We start from the raw sequence: 15,074 nt of genomic DNA, 5'->3' as shown, positions 1-15,074 counted from the left end.
ACATTCAGAATTGCCCCTCGGCCCCAGACAGATTGGGCCTTAATCTGCGCACTTTGCCTGCGTGTTGTCACTCATCGAGTTGTCCAGATGCCATAAAGACCTCTTTTTGTGTCCTTCTGTTTAACTACAATGAAGTAAAACTGTAAACTTTCCCAGGGTATCCCATAATACTCTGAGCGCCCTTTCGGTGACAGGTACGTGTCTCACTCTGCTTTTTGAGCCATCGTTTCTGGATGGTGTGAGTGCCCACCTAATTGAAGACCACCCGTGCTCACCGTGAGGTAACGATAAACGTGTCAAGTTCTCCGGCGTGTATTCCCTCGTTCATCAAATTCTCGACATAGTAAGTAAGCCTCATGGAATAGGCGCCCCCCAGGTCTATTCATTTTATTGGATTGTTATATAGCGCCTTTCACTGAGGGTGGGCTCAGAGCACCTGCCATAATAAATAACAAAACCTGCACACCACACACAAATCAGAGCAAATCTGGATTGACTAACACATAAAAATAAAAACACAAAATGTAACAGAGACGCAGCCAGCCAGCAATGGAGGACAGGAAAGTAAAAAGTGCCAATAAGTGCAGATTGAGGGGGGCGCAGTCGCAGTCACAGTCCAGGGGACCTCGGCCAAATGGCTGCCCACCCCATCCTGGATATCCCATGAGCACATGTTGGCCAATCTAATTAGAAGATTAAATCCGTTCATCTTTGGTCTCCCTGGTGTCACCTCCCATGTCCTGGAGCAGCGGCTCGGTGACACAGCATGCCTCAGGTGGTGACACGTGCCATCAGGACGAATCCTCAGCCACAGACCAGCTTGGTCCAATCAACGGCTGAGGGTCAGTTGGCTATTGCTGGAGAGTTAGGGTCTGCCTCCTAAAAGTGATGACGACAGGTGGTGGTCTCCATCATCATGCCTAGAGGGACAAGCCCAGGTCACCAATGGGATAGGCTGCTTGGGCGAGGAGCTCCTCAAACTGAAATTAGTGCAGATGGCCTGTGGTGGGCACTTCTTGACTTCTGCCTCATCGACTTGGGTGGCTGCTTCTATCTCAAGGTCTTCTGAGCACAGTAGCCCACCAGAGTGACCACAGACCAAGTCTGTCCATCTGTCAAAGGCATAGTAATGAAGAGTCCGTCCAGAAATTCAAGAACCCCCAGGAGGTGGGCACAAAGGCACTTCGGGATCCATCGTGTGATACCCTCAAATGGCCCCTCAGCCTCACGTCTTCGTCATTAGTGGGAGGGACTTCCCACGTCCACGATGACTTTAGTGTACAGCGGCTGCTTTTGAACTTCAATCACTTTGTACGTCAGGGAGTTGAGGCCATCAGAGTTCATCGAGAATCGGGTGCGAGCGATTCGGTCAAACCTGCGGAGAGAAGAACAAAGGAGATGTGAGGACGGGCCCCCCAAGCCTGCTCATCTGCCCCTTCTTGGAGTAAATGGAGGTTGTGGGTGTGCCATTGAGGGTGTCTGCCCCTGGTCAGTGGGTCACAGAGGTGGGCAGCATGGCCAAGGGGCACAGGTGAGGGCTGGCTGGTGAGACTCCTTGCAAGTCTGTAAAGCAAAGCTGAGCACAAAGAAGGAGACATCATGAAAAACATCAAAGAATGACGAGGTGCAGGAATGAGGGGCAGAAAAAGCAACGAGCTGAGGTGGGACACACAAAAACTGGCACCGAGGACACAGTGGGTCCACATCACACAATGTGGGAGGGGCCTGTGGGTCCAAGAAAGCAAGCCACGCTGGCCTGCCCACCAGCCGTTACGACTCGAGCTTCTCTTTCACTTTCCTTGGGATGTCTTGAGACTCCAAATGTCATCTTGGTGTTGCCCAGGGGTCTTCATACCCAATGAATGGACTTGGGCTTCTGTTTTGAAGCTGATTGGTTTTTTTTTTTGCTATCATTAGCGAGGCCATTTTGGTTTGCTGTTGGGCATCGCTATTCTCTGCCATTTGTGACGCCCGTTTCCCGGTGTCGCCTGGTTCAGATTCAACATGACACACCAGTCCCGTCCTGTCATCTCCGCTTTCAGGCATGTCGGCGTTACGCTGCGGTGACCTGTGGCTGGAGCTTCGAATCACTTCATTGGCCAGGTGTGCTAATGAGGTCTGCCAGGACACACAAGGCCACAAGGCCAGCACAGAATAAGAAGATAAATACAAAGTGTGCCACACACGTGCGATTGGGGACGGCCAAAGGGTCCAACTCAGGACGTGGAAACACCAGAAAATGGACAGCAATGAGTACCAATGCCATCTCTCTTTCTCCGTACAGAGCCACCAAGGACAAAGTACATTCACCTCAATACTGTCCCTTTCCAGATGATGGCACTATCGTCCCATCCTTATGACCTCACTACTGTCCCTTTCCAGATGATGGCACTATCATCCCATCCAGATGACCTCACTAGTGTCCCTTTCCAGATGACCTCACTACCATCCCGTCCTGATGACCTCACTACTATCCCCTTCCAGATGACCTCACTACTGTCCCTTTCCAGATGATGGCACTATCATCCCATCCAGATGACCTCACTAGTGTCCCTTTCCAGATGACCTCACTATCGTCCCATCCTTATGACCTCACTACTGTCCCTTTCCAAACGATGTCACTATCGTCCCGCCCTGATGATGGCACTACTGTCCCTTTCCAGATGATGGCACTATCATCCCATCCAGATGACCTCACTACTGTCCCTTTCCAGATGACCTCACTATCATCCCATCCAGGTGACCTCACTAGTGTCCCTTTCCAGATGACCTCACTACCATCCCGTCCTGATGACCTCACTACTGTCCCTTTCCAGATGATGTCACTATATCCCTTTCCAGATGACCTCACTACTGTCCCTTTCCAAATGATGTCACTATCGTCCCGCCCTGATGATGTCACTACTGTCCCTTTTCCAGATGACCTCACTATTGTCCCTTTCCTGATGATGGCACTACTGTCACTTTCCAGATGATGTCACTATCGTCCCATCCAGATGACCTCACTACTGTCCCCCCCTGGTGACCTCACCCTACGTCCTCCCTCCACAATATAACACCTGACTCTTTCCTATTCTCCTTGTCGTTTAACTCGGCATCAGGTCAGCAATGGTCCTCTGTGCCAACTTGAAGCCACAATATGCGGGGTGACCGCCCAGCTCTGTCTGTCTGCTCTACAAGCCATCAAATCTGTTTCAGCACACAAGAGCAACACAAACAGAATTCAAATGTCGAGCCCGACAGCGCAGGCCTACAGAGACACGCAGCAGAAGCTCACACCTCGTTCCTCTGATTGCTCGCCAGGCCGCCGTCATGCACGGACTTGACTTTCACTGCACGAAGACATTTGCCCGCGGGTGATACCCTGGGTGAGTCAGCATTCCTAATTTGCCTTAATATCGTTGGCCGTGTTAGTCAGGTTGTTACTCAACTGTCATCTTGGTATGTCAGACGAGTGACTGCATGAAAAAATCACTAACAACAACGCTGATGTCGTTTGGTGGGCTTCCACTCTTCACTTTCCTTATTTGCCACACAAGCATATGACCAGAGACAGGAAGGTTACCCACAGGTCTCACTGCCACGGCCGTTCATGCAGCTTTAATAAGGCCAAGACCGAGCGGAGAGGTAAAGATGGCCGACCCGGGCTGCCAATAGAAGTCAAAGCAGTTCAAAGCGCTCCACTCCGGGCTCTTTAACTGACAAGAGGGCTTTGATGAACAGTGCAGGTGCTTTGGAGACCCCTGAGCCGGGGCTTGGTCTGTAAACCACAAGGTGACTGCCCAGGAATGGCATTGCATCGATAAACAGCTTATTGTCACTGACGGGTCCTTAAAGCAGAATTGTGTAGACGTCTTGTACTTTTAGATTGTTCAGTGTGGTACAGCGGGTCCACAGCTTAGGAAAGAGGGGGCCGGAGTGGGGCAGGTGAAAGCGATCTGCTCTGCGAGGCGGTCAGCCCACCGTGTGTTGACTTACGGGCACATGCGGGTGGTCCGATGGTCTCATTATCAGCCCGGGGCAGCAATCGGGCTATCACACCTGCAGCCGCATCCCACCCCATAAAAGAGAGCACAAGATCTGAAAGGAGGAGAATAGAATGGGGTGGGTTATTAAAGGGAGAAAGAGAGGGGGGGCAGTGTGAGCGAGCGAGCGAGCGAGTGGGTGGGAGCGAGACCAGCAGCTGGAGAGGAGCGGGGGGCCGACGGACGCCCTGGGGGTGAGTGACCAGCGGGAGCGCCGTGGCCTTTGGGGACCTGAGCAATGGGACGGCAGGGACCCCAGAGCTGTGGAAGGTCAGCTGTGTCTGTCGGTGGGGTGGACGAGTTCAAAGATCAATGCCCACGGCTTTTAGAACGGACACTGTCCGCCAACTGGTTTTAACGGATTGAGTTGTTCTAATTTTAACCTCCACAAATGCACCTTTTTAATTGGATTATTTGTTTATTTAGGAACTCCGCCTGCACTTTAATGAAAGCACCTTCCCCGTGCCTTGTGCGGTGTCCTCATTTGCCAGGCTCATCCCTTGGAAATGTTATTAGTGATGGCGGGTGGAGGAGGCGCACCATCACATTCAACCCTCACAGATTGGCATTTTCTTTCTCCTCCTCCTCTTCCTCCTCCTTCATCTGATGCATCATCCTCATCCTCACCATTCGCTCCTTTTTGTCCCTCGCTGGCGTCCACATCCTCTGCACCAGAGCCGGCTGACTAACTGACCTGGCCAATGATCTTCATCTGTTGTTCCTGCTCCGTTCTCTTTTTACATCAGCCAATTGAAAAGCAAGACAGGAGTAACGTTAACTACGGGAGACTCCTTTTATAAAGATGACGATAAGTCTGTTTAACAAACTTTGCTTATTTAAACATTATTAAAATATTAAGAACAAATATTGTATTTAGATTGGGGGGCTCAAAATCCAAGGTACAGGAGCGGCCCCCCAGTTTCCCAGTTTCGTTTGATGGTGCAGGATGCGATCCTCACCCACAGCTTGGCTTTCATTGCAGTTTCTCAATAAGAGAGACCTTCGCTTTTAAGGGTTATAAGGGCGTCTCTGTCCGTCTGTCTGTCCGTCTGCCTGTCCATCTCCCCTCCTTCCTGGCCACTATAGTAGCAGTAATGTCCACATCCTGCTTCAGAGGGTCTAAACACACACACACACACATTGTGTTCACGCTCTGCTTTTATACAGAAGTAATCAGCTACAGTTGGGACACCTGCAGGAATGGTTGGCATTGACGATCAAGGCTTTGATGAACTTCCAGTGTGTCATCAACTCGGAGTTCCAAAGTCTGAAGCTCTGCCAGCAATACCCACTAGAGGGGGAAATCCCACTAAAAGCCCCAGCACTTCTAAATGTAAGGATTCTCTTATATCTCTCATATCTATCTTACTGTGTGTATTATTATTTTTTTGATGCTGTTGTATTCATATTTTTTTGTCTAATTTGAATTTGCTTTTCTTTGCATGTCACTTTCTCTTTTGTCATCTTGTAAAGTCCTTTGAGGGACACTGTTTGTATGAAAATGTGCCCTGGAACTAAATGTGGCTGCTGTTGTTCACTAGACACCAATCTTATAGAATCTTCATGAAATAAAAGATTTTTATTCTTCACCAAAAATGCTCTCTGATAACCACGAAGGTCTATGGAGCCCAAAACAAAAAGACAATCAAACGTCCCACTCCGAAATCCCAGGAAAATCCCAAATACGGAGCACAATGTCCAAAACGTAGTAAATCACTAGGCCTTCACACAAAGCACAAGAGCTCACCTCACCAAGTCCTCCATGCTTTCTGTGGGAGACCCTCTGGGTTTATCGGGTGGGGGGACGGTGATTGGTTAGCGGGACCACCCATTAAACATGGGCAAAAATAAGAAAGACGGCCAGAATCAGAAAAGAAAGAAAGACGCAAAACATGAACCCTTGGACCCCGGCCAGCCGATGTGATGCACCGCTGGAGAAAACTGTCAGCCCTGAAAAATCAAAGAAAAGACCAAAGGCCACTTTGAAGACCACTCTGAAGGTGACGTCAGGTTTTGGGAAGGTACACGTTTATTATTGAGCGTCCTGTTGTGCCATTTCAGGTGACTCAGTGGACCTCAATCAAAACTGGCAGAGTCGAGCCTACTTGGCCAGCAGAGTGTGTGTGTGTGTGTGTGTGTGTGTCACACCTGTCCCCACGGCAGATAGCTTCAGGCTCAGGTGATGGTAATAACCCACCAAACCAGGGGGTGGCGCTGTGGTCTACTGCCTTCTCTCTTCCTCCCTCTGCAGAATGGAACCCTAAGTGCCACTCCAGTACTGATGTCACCTGTGCTGTCCCCATACTGGACCCTCCCCTTCCTCCACAAGGCCTACATATCCAGGAGGGCCAATACCCTACTTGAGCTCTGTTTGAACCCGTGTCTGTGAAGACGTCTCCACACGTTGGAGTGCTGAAATCTGTTCTACGGGTTCACCAGACCTTGGACTGAGTCGTGTCAGCTAAAGCAGCAAATCATAAAAGAGCCACAAAGGTTTTGGTCCCCAGACCGCCAGTCCCTCGTGGCCACATGGCCTGCTCTAAAGACGAATGCCACGGAGCGGGCAGAGACAAACACCTCGATGGCCGCCCTTCCTTGTGTTTCTGTTGCTTCCTTGTTCATTACAGATGAGTACATATGAAGACTTCAGTCATCTTTCATTTAACGTTGTGACAGACTGAGTGATGAGGGCTCATTGTGACGTTGCTTGTTGGCAGCAGATGTGACGCAAGGACACCAAAGTCACCAGTGTGTGGATGGTGGTGCCCTGCGGCCCTGACTTTGATTTGTGGCGGTGCCCGTTCTTCACCTTCCCGTTCATCTTCTTCCTGTCAGTTTTGTCGAGTTTGGCTTTTCCGTGTGGGCATCACAGGGCGGGCAGCCTTGGACCACTTCACCTGGGCTTTGTATTTTAAGGACGCGTGTCGAGACAAGTACTTTATGCCCCCTGTGCTTTTGTAGGATGTGGCGTGGCTGGGCCTCAGTGGGCCACTCCCTGTGACCTTAGTGACATATAAATACATTGGGATGCGCATATTAATACGACTCGGGGTGTGGCACAGAGCTCTCTACATAAGCAGTGGGCCCCGTCCTTCTCGAGCACAAACCTCAAGACCCCCAGTGGCTCCTGGGTAATCATTTCTCTTTTTCCCCCTACTACGATGCCCATGAATACGACTTTAATAATCCCGTGATTGTGACTGCAGCGCCGCTGGGCAGGATGATGACGTGTGACACGTGAACACACGCAGAGAGAGCCCATCACGCTCTGTGCATTTGGGTTTAATTTTAAACACTAAATTGGTCATTTGTGCCCATCGAGTGCCACTCAATCACCTGTCACGACAAAGTGAACTCACGTGATCAGAAAGGCGTCCAGCTGTATTAAACCTCACAAGATGAAGCCTCTCACTCCTCCTAACGGCCTTCAGACCCTTCATTCCGCGCTCTGTAGAATCCCCTTTGGCCGTCTTCTCAGGGAAGTCCCTACAAGCTTTGCACACCTGGCACACCTGGCAGATGCCCTCCAGCTCAGTTAGATTGGACAAGAAGCGCCTGTGAATGTTCTTTAAGGGTGAAGGGTGGGCTTTGGTGGTGCCACTCAGGGACAACTCCAGAGTTGTCTTCAGGTCACTGACCTGTCACCCCAGTCTGATGTTGTCTCTGTATCTTGCTGCATTCATCAACCCCATTCTGATCAGTCTCCCTGTACCCCCATAGTGTGATTCTACTGCCATCTGGCTTCAGAGATGGCATTCAGCAGGTGACAAGCAGGACCTCCTCTTGGCCAGCCCCAGTGCCTGGAGTTCATTCACTTTGGTTTCTTCAGAGAGGAGAATCTCAGAGTCCTTGAAACTGTGGCTGCTCTACCATAAGCATTGCACTGCTGGAGAGCTGCTGAGGTGGTCCTCCTTCCAGCAGGTTCCCCCATCTCAGTAGAGACGTTCATTGGGTGCTTGGTCACCTCCCTCAGCCGGGCCCATCCTGCCTGCCTCCTTAGTTTGGTGGCTCCAAACTTCTTCCATTTTACAAATACTGAGGCCGCAGTGCTACTGGCAACACCCTGAGCCCCCTTGCCTGAGTGGATTGAGGACGTCAACAAGGAGGTCCGTGGACTTCAGGGCTCGGTTTTGCATTGAATTGTGGGACCTCAGTGAATCAGTGAGTCACTCGCCCTGATAGACGCCCCATTGTCTTCCTCTGGCTTCATGACAGACCCCAGTGGTCCGCTGGCAGGCTGTGCGTGTTGTCGACTTGTTAAACGCTGCGTCTTATTATTCAGGCGCCCGTTGTAGTTAAGCTGTTTGCGGTTTTCGAGACTTCACGTTACCCGACCTGCGGCTCGATGGCGGCGTCTGCTGGGTCTCATTGCTCTGAGGCTGTTAGCAGTTGCAGGGGATGACAAACGATGACATGTTTGGTGACCCCAGAGCACGCCGACTGACATTCCCCGGGTGGTCACTTCTGGCCCTTTTGGAACAACAAACACGAGACGTCAGACAGACACGCTTCTCTTCTGTTTGCGTCGTGTGCTTCTGATGCGCGCACTGCATGTCCAGCTGAGCTCTGATTGGCCGTCAGCCCTCACACTCACATGCAGAAGCTCCACCCCATGACCTAAGACAGCACATGGAGCCATCGAGTGCCATACGCCGTGGACCGAGGACAATGGCCGGTCATTAAGATAACAATTTTCTTTTTCCTCCTTCTCGGGTGTCTTCTCGTGATGGCAGCCATCTTGATGTTTGCTTCGTAGATCACATGACGGCCTCTCCCTTCATTATCAAAGATGGCGGCGTGCAGTCCACGTTTTTAGATAATTGCAAGAGGAGCCCACACACTCATCTTCAGGGTCTTCTTCTTCTTCTCAGCTTGTGATTTTAGATTTGGATTTGCTTGTTTGGTTTACTTTGGTTTTGGCTTTGGAGGACTTTATGTTATTAACTTCCTGCCATTTTGATTTCCTGATCTCCAGCTCCTTGCCCTGTGTGGGATGTGCCCACCTCCTAATGGCCATTATGACCAAAAGCCTCCTAGCCTCCTGCTTCACCAACCAGTTTTGCCCACTTTGCCCAGATTGTGCCCACTGCCCACCGTTTAACCAGACAGAAGTAGAAGAAAACTTATCATGGGGTGAGAATACCTCTCTGGGTTGGGGTCGTTCTTCTTGTCCCTCTCGTGGATGATCATTCGGTATCTTCCGATGACCCCGTCAGGCCGGGACAGGCTCATGCCACTAAAAGTAATCCTGCCAAAAAGAAATTAAGGAGACATCAAGGAGAGGAAACTTCTGACAAAACCCCCCATCCCACCCCCACACACAGCTGTAGGGCAACTCCTGACCTCCATCAGCCATCAGGGTCACCAGACGGGGACACACAAGGTGTCTGTCACGAGCCTCACTATGTGCAGTGAACAGGACCGCCACAGGGGGCACAGTCAGATGGCACACTTGTCGATGGAGCCCAAGGGTCCCTCATGCCACGAGGACCAGCTGTGACCACTGAGGCTGAATGGACTCAAATCAGAAGAAACCTCAGGATGCAAACCTCCATGAGAAAAAAATCAAATCAATAATCCTGTCATGAGGAAGAGGAGGAGGAGGAAGACAAAGACAAGAAGAAGACGAGGAGGAAGAGGAAGTGTCCCTTTGACCACCACAAGCTTTTTGGAATGTTAGTGTCTTCTCAGTTGAGGATGACTGGCCAAGGGGCTACTGTGTGCTCAGCTGGTGTGTCTGTGTCTTTTAGGATCTCATTTCATGGAAGGTCCTTTTAATTGGAATTGGATCGGCCTGGCAGCACTGGCATGGGCCCACCTGAAGGTGTCAGTGAAGTAGGCATGGTGGGGCAGCACATCACGTGGACCCCAGTTCAGTTCACAGCTGGGGTCTCGTCTGCATGGGCTTGACGTGTTTGATACCATAAAAGGACACGCACTCCGAGGGTACGCTGGTGTTAATCCCCTCACAAGTGCCCTCTCTTTCTGAGTGCTTAACCTGATCAGCAGTTTTACGTTGGCACAGTTGTGCTTTTCACACACAGAACTGTGTGCCCAGTGAAAGGCGCTATACACGGATGACTGAACTGAATTGACTGGGCATGAGCTTGACTGAGCTGGGCATGACTGGGTTTGCTGTTGCTCAGTTAGGTGGACTGGCAAATCCAGGAGGACCCCCTGACACTGCCGCAGCATCTCTAGGCAGGGTGGACTGACGTGAGATTTTTTCCAGTGGGCCACAGGCTGTTGTTATGTATAAAAACTAAATAATAAATATCAACGTAATCTACAAAGCAAATCTTTCATCTTTCCACCTAATCGCAGGGGAACCACATCAGCACTAAAAACGTCAGACCACTGACAAAGAAATGGGGGGCAGAAAAACAAAAGAGAATAAAATCCTGCAGTCAAAATGGGTGAAAATAACCAAACGACTCACCCACCACGGACCCGCCACCCAAACCAAATCCTACGGCGGGCATTTGCACTTGTGTGGGCTCTCAAGATGGACGTCCAACATAGCCTCACATTAATCCTTAAGTCTCGGATACGAGAAGAAACGATGAAGCATCGATGTCGTGAGATGTGAGATTCCACACGCAGCTGGTCAGTGTTGGCACTGGTCAGTCAGGCACTGGGTAAAGGGGCGCTTTGGAATGAGACGTCGGGGCCCAGACGCCCCCTCAGGCCAGGAGGGGAGCTGACATCAGTAGAATTGAGCAGCCCTGTTGGGGACCCTGGGTGGCACCAAGGGGTGCTACTATGACCTGTGCCTTGGCACAACCCTGGTGTAAGGTAAATGGAGCCAAGAGAGTCAGAGTCGGGTGGAAGGAGGCCAAAGCTCACCTGGAGGTATGGAGGAGACGGAAAAGAGAAGCAAAGGGGAGTTGTTTGTGCCAGAAGACGCCATGCTAAGGTGTTATTGGTAATAAGTGACTTCTTTAATCCTGGGACTTGTGCCTGTGTGGCGGTGTCTGTGCTACGCCCCTACTGGGCACAGACATGCATGGAGAGGAAAGCAGAGTTGGTGTGGCGCGAGCATCGCACTCTGATACAAACGGCATGGCGCTATATTCTGTGGCATTTAGGTGGCATTTGGGCGACCTTGACGGAGCTTGTAGGCTGTGATTCCACAGTGGAGCGGATTGTGCCATGATGTCCACAGCAGGGTCCAGTGCTAGGGATGGACAGTACAAAGAATTCAGAGCAAAGGGGCAAAAGAAGAAGAAGCCACCACTGAATGTCCTCACACATCACTGCCCACTCCGTCCACGCCAGACGTCTCGCAGAGCAAAACAGGGTGAACAGAGGATGGGGGTCTCGCATGAGGGGCTCTGCTGGTGCTGCTGCAGTCACTGGTGGGCGAGAGCAAACGCGACCCACTCCTGAACTTCAAGTGCCAACATGTCTGATGTCAGCCTTTCAGATCGGCTTTGGCCACCGGCCGTGCGCTGCTCACTCTGGTCATCAGACAAGTGGCTCTCGAGTGTCACCTGCCTCTGGACGCTCAAAGTGGCACAGCAGTCAGTGGGCTCCATGGTGGTCTTTTATCAGAAGTGGTTTTGTGTTCATTTTTCATTCACTTTCAGTAAAGTTGTGTGCTCACACTCACGTCACCCGATCAAACACAAAAATGGACATGGAACCAGAACTGTGTCCCATGTAGCTGCAGTGTGACCATGCCAGCCTTGTCCACCCTGTTGTGCATTTAATATGGCTGGAAACTAAAGAAGCGTCTGAGCAGTGGCACAAAGTGGCACACTGAGAAAGGACAACTCGTAGAACGACCCAATTTCGTGCCCCCAATTCGTGTGGCCTTCCAGCGTTGTTCAGATTTGGAGTCAACCTGTGCATTTGGTGACTCGCTTATCGCCATCGTGCCCGCCGGGTCCAGTTTGTTTTTACTGCCTGTGCCACATGACTGAGTGGCAGCCCCCCAGTGTACCGAGTCACTTTAGTCCGCACACCAGAGTTCTCGTTTCGGTGTTTGGCCTTGGAGCTCCACAAGCCAATGAGGCCCAGGGCACCACCAGGCAATGTGGCATCATCTCATATAGTGCCCTTCTGGGCCGTGTCCAGATCCAGTGGCACACACATGTACTTGGGGTCACACAGGGACAGACCAGAGAGCAGAGACCAGACAAAGAGAGAAGATGGCAGCCGGCAGGAGGGCACGACCACAAGCAGACAGCCATTGAAGCACAGGGGTGACTCCCTACCCGTCGGCCTCACCCCCCTCCCGTCATACCTGTTGTAGAGGTCGTCGTCCTCGCCACCCCAGCCCCAATAGTTGTTGGGGAAGCCGTTGATCTTTTTGAATTGCGCCTTACTTAATGACGAGACGCCTCCAAAGCACTGCGCGTATGGCAACCTAAGAGCAACAAGACAGGGCAGTGAGAGCGGGGCAGCAGGGTGGTCCGCACGCGTCACTGGACCAGCTAGCTCTGAACATGACCGCCCTGAATAAATGTGGCTGTTCCTTCATTCAGCCCCTCACTTCACTTCACTTCACTTGGTGTTCCTTCTGCTTGTCCTGCCAATGGTCACCTCAGCCGTGACCGTCCTGTCCTGAGCTCCCCCTTGACTTGGAGTGGCTTGTGGCACTGAGCCCCCGGATTTGTGCAGGCTGACTGTGACACCCACTCAGCTCAATGGTGGTCCCTCACCCTGAAGTTGGTGGCCACACAGGACCCCTGCAGTCTGAGGTTGCCCCCCCCTCCCTTAGGCATGGGTCCCCAGTCTGGACTTGTAGCTCAATGGCACCCCATCTCAGGCTCAACTGCTCAGTAGTGCCCTCTCAGTGTGGTCCTAACAGAGTATGGCATACCCCCCTCACCCCATATCATGTTAATAACTGAATAGTGCCCCCCCCAGTCCTGGACCTGTAGCTCAATGGCACCCCAAACAAAGACCGATACCTAGATGGAGACCCCCGACTCTGGACCTACAGGTCAATGACAATCCCATGTCACTCTCAGCCAGTCACACCCCCTTGACTCGAGATCAAAAGCCCCCCTCACTGTGGACGTAAAGAAGTATGGCACCCCCCCATTTGAGGTTTATTCTTTAAAAGTGCCCCTCCCCCCCATTCTGGACCTCTACCTCAATAATGACCCATCTAGATTTGTGCCCCCCACCTGAGTCTGCATGGTGGTCACCATCTCAGGGTCTGAAGCTCAGAAGTGCTCCCCAAAGTACCAGTAACTTAACAACACCCCCTCACCCCAGACCTGGAGCTCAATGGTGTCCCCTCCCTTTGGTGGGTGTGTTTCTGAGGGTCTTGGTGGTCTTTTTGTTCAGCTTGTCCTCCATTCGCTCCTCATTTCATGGCAGGACATCTCTAGCCCCCCCTTCTGGACCACCATGTCAGTCTTATTTATCTTATCATCTGCCCCTTTGTATTGCTCTCACTTTTAAAGGCGCTATATTAAAGCCATAGCAGTGGACAGGGGTTTAACTAAAGTCTCCTCGCTGTGCATTTCAGACCCCCAAAAAGAGGTCATTGTGCCCACTCTGGCCCACTCAGTCGCTGACTGTCCCCCACCTCCAAGCTCACCTAAATCCAAACTTATCGACGGACACGGAGAGATGCCTGGGCTGGCTGTAGCACTTGTAGATGTTTCGATCGTCCATCGGAATGAGGTCCACATCGCTGAAGATAAAGCAGTCGTAGTCGTACTCCTTGAGGGCCTCAGCGTACCCGATGTTCATGAGCTTGGCACGGTTGAAGGTCTCCTCGCCACTCTGTGACAAACGACAAGTGAACGGTGACAGGTTAGTCTCATTTCTCCTAGACACTGCCTGGCTTTGTCCTCACCTTGCCAACTGTGGGCATTCTCATTGAGCCATGATGTACCATCCCATCGGTCTGTGCCAGGGCCCTGTGTCCTTGACTGTACGCTCTCTGCTGCCCTGTGCCTTGAGAAACTACAGAACAGCTGACCCTGACCTGGTGGCATGCACAAATGAGCCAAGGACAGGCCTGGGGTGGGCATATGCGACATCAGTGCTCCTGCTACCTCCCCCAGCCCCACCAGTCAGCCCCCCTTCAACGTGAGGATCTGTGACCTCAGGCTCACTGGCATGGACCTCGCTAGTTACCGGAATGAACTGCCACCTGAGGGGCTCCATCACATTGGGCACACATCACCTCAGCCTGGCGTCTCCCCCTCGCAGGCACTTGTCTCTCCATTGCTTTAGTTTCTCAGTATTTGCTTTGGCATCGTGCCAACTGTAAGGAGGCACTCCACCCATAGGGGTGAGATATGCTAGTCCCGCTCTGCCAAGCCAGCCTGCGGGGTTAGGTGGTGAGACAACTATGAGATAATAATACTGTATATAAAACGTCAGGCATTACAAATAAGGGGGGGCGCTCTGTGGTATAAGGGCAGACTAATTGGTTCACAGTGGTTTTCCTTTAATGCCCTCAGTAATGGGGTGCACTGGGATGGCACTTGATAGGAGAAAAACTTCAAAAGCCCCAAGTGAGAGCACTCACTGCAAGGCGCTATACACTCACATTGACCACAGAAGTGACTGGGCATTGACCACCTGCTCCACAAGGAGGGATGGGGGTTTGAGTCCCACCTCTTGGGCAGACGTGTCCTGGCATGCAGAGATATAAAGGTACCAGGGAAGTGGTGGGGGGTGGAATACCCCAAGAAAGTCCCTCCTCCTCCTCATCTCTCCATACACCTCCTCAGTAGGCCCCCCCATCCAGTCCCTTATCACTACTATGCTGATGACACACAGCCATAGCTGTCATTCCTCCCGTGGGCACCACAGTAACTTGGATGAAGGACCCCCATTTCCAGCTCAGACTAGCAAAGGTGTTCCTTCTTCTTATCGCGGCTCGGCTGTCTATTTGGTGCCCCATCTCTGTTCAGCTCAGCTCGTTATTTTCACTAACATCCACCAAGCTGGCATGTGACCTGGGCTGGTGATTGAAGATCAGCTCTTCTTCAGAAACCATGTCGCTGGTGTCCATCAGTCTCACAGATTCACAACATCCACAAGATCTGACAGACTATGTGGCACAACTCTTGGTCC

General features: G+C 51.6%; 1 protein-coding gene across 1 annotated transcript in view; it reads right to left on the bottom strand.

Annotated features, from left to right (window-relative positions):
- Positions 1–372: 372 nt before the first annotated feature.
- Positions 373–15,074, bottom strand: part of LOC120532267 (beta-1,4-galactosyltransferase 1-like) — a 73,997-nt gene continuing 59,295 nt past the window's right edge. The window contains exons 3-6 of the mRNA XM_039758136.1: positions 13,582–13,769; positions 12,274–12,396; positions 9,169–9,273; positions 373–1,375 (exon numbers count right to left, since the gene is read on the bottom strand). Of these exons, the coding sequence (XP_039614070.1) occupies positions 1,240–1,375; positions 9,169–9,273; positions 12,274–12,396; positions 13,582–13,769 (552 nt within the window). The 3' untranslated portion in view covers positions 373–1,239. The remainder of the gene's footprint in view (positions 1,376–9,168; positions 9,274–12,273; positions 12,397–13,581; positions 13,770–15,074) is intronic.

This window comes from Polypterus senegalus, chromosome 7 (genome assembly GCF_016835505.1).
Source record: "Polypterus senegalus isolate Bchr_013 chromosome 7, ASM1683550v1, whole genome shotgun sequence".
Taxonomy (NCBI): domain Eukaryota; kingdom Metazoa; phylum Chordata; class Cladistia; order Polypteriformes; family Polypteridae; genus Polypterus; species Polypterus senegalus.
This window is presented reverse-complemented; position numbering and strand designations above follow the sequence as displayed.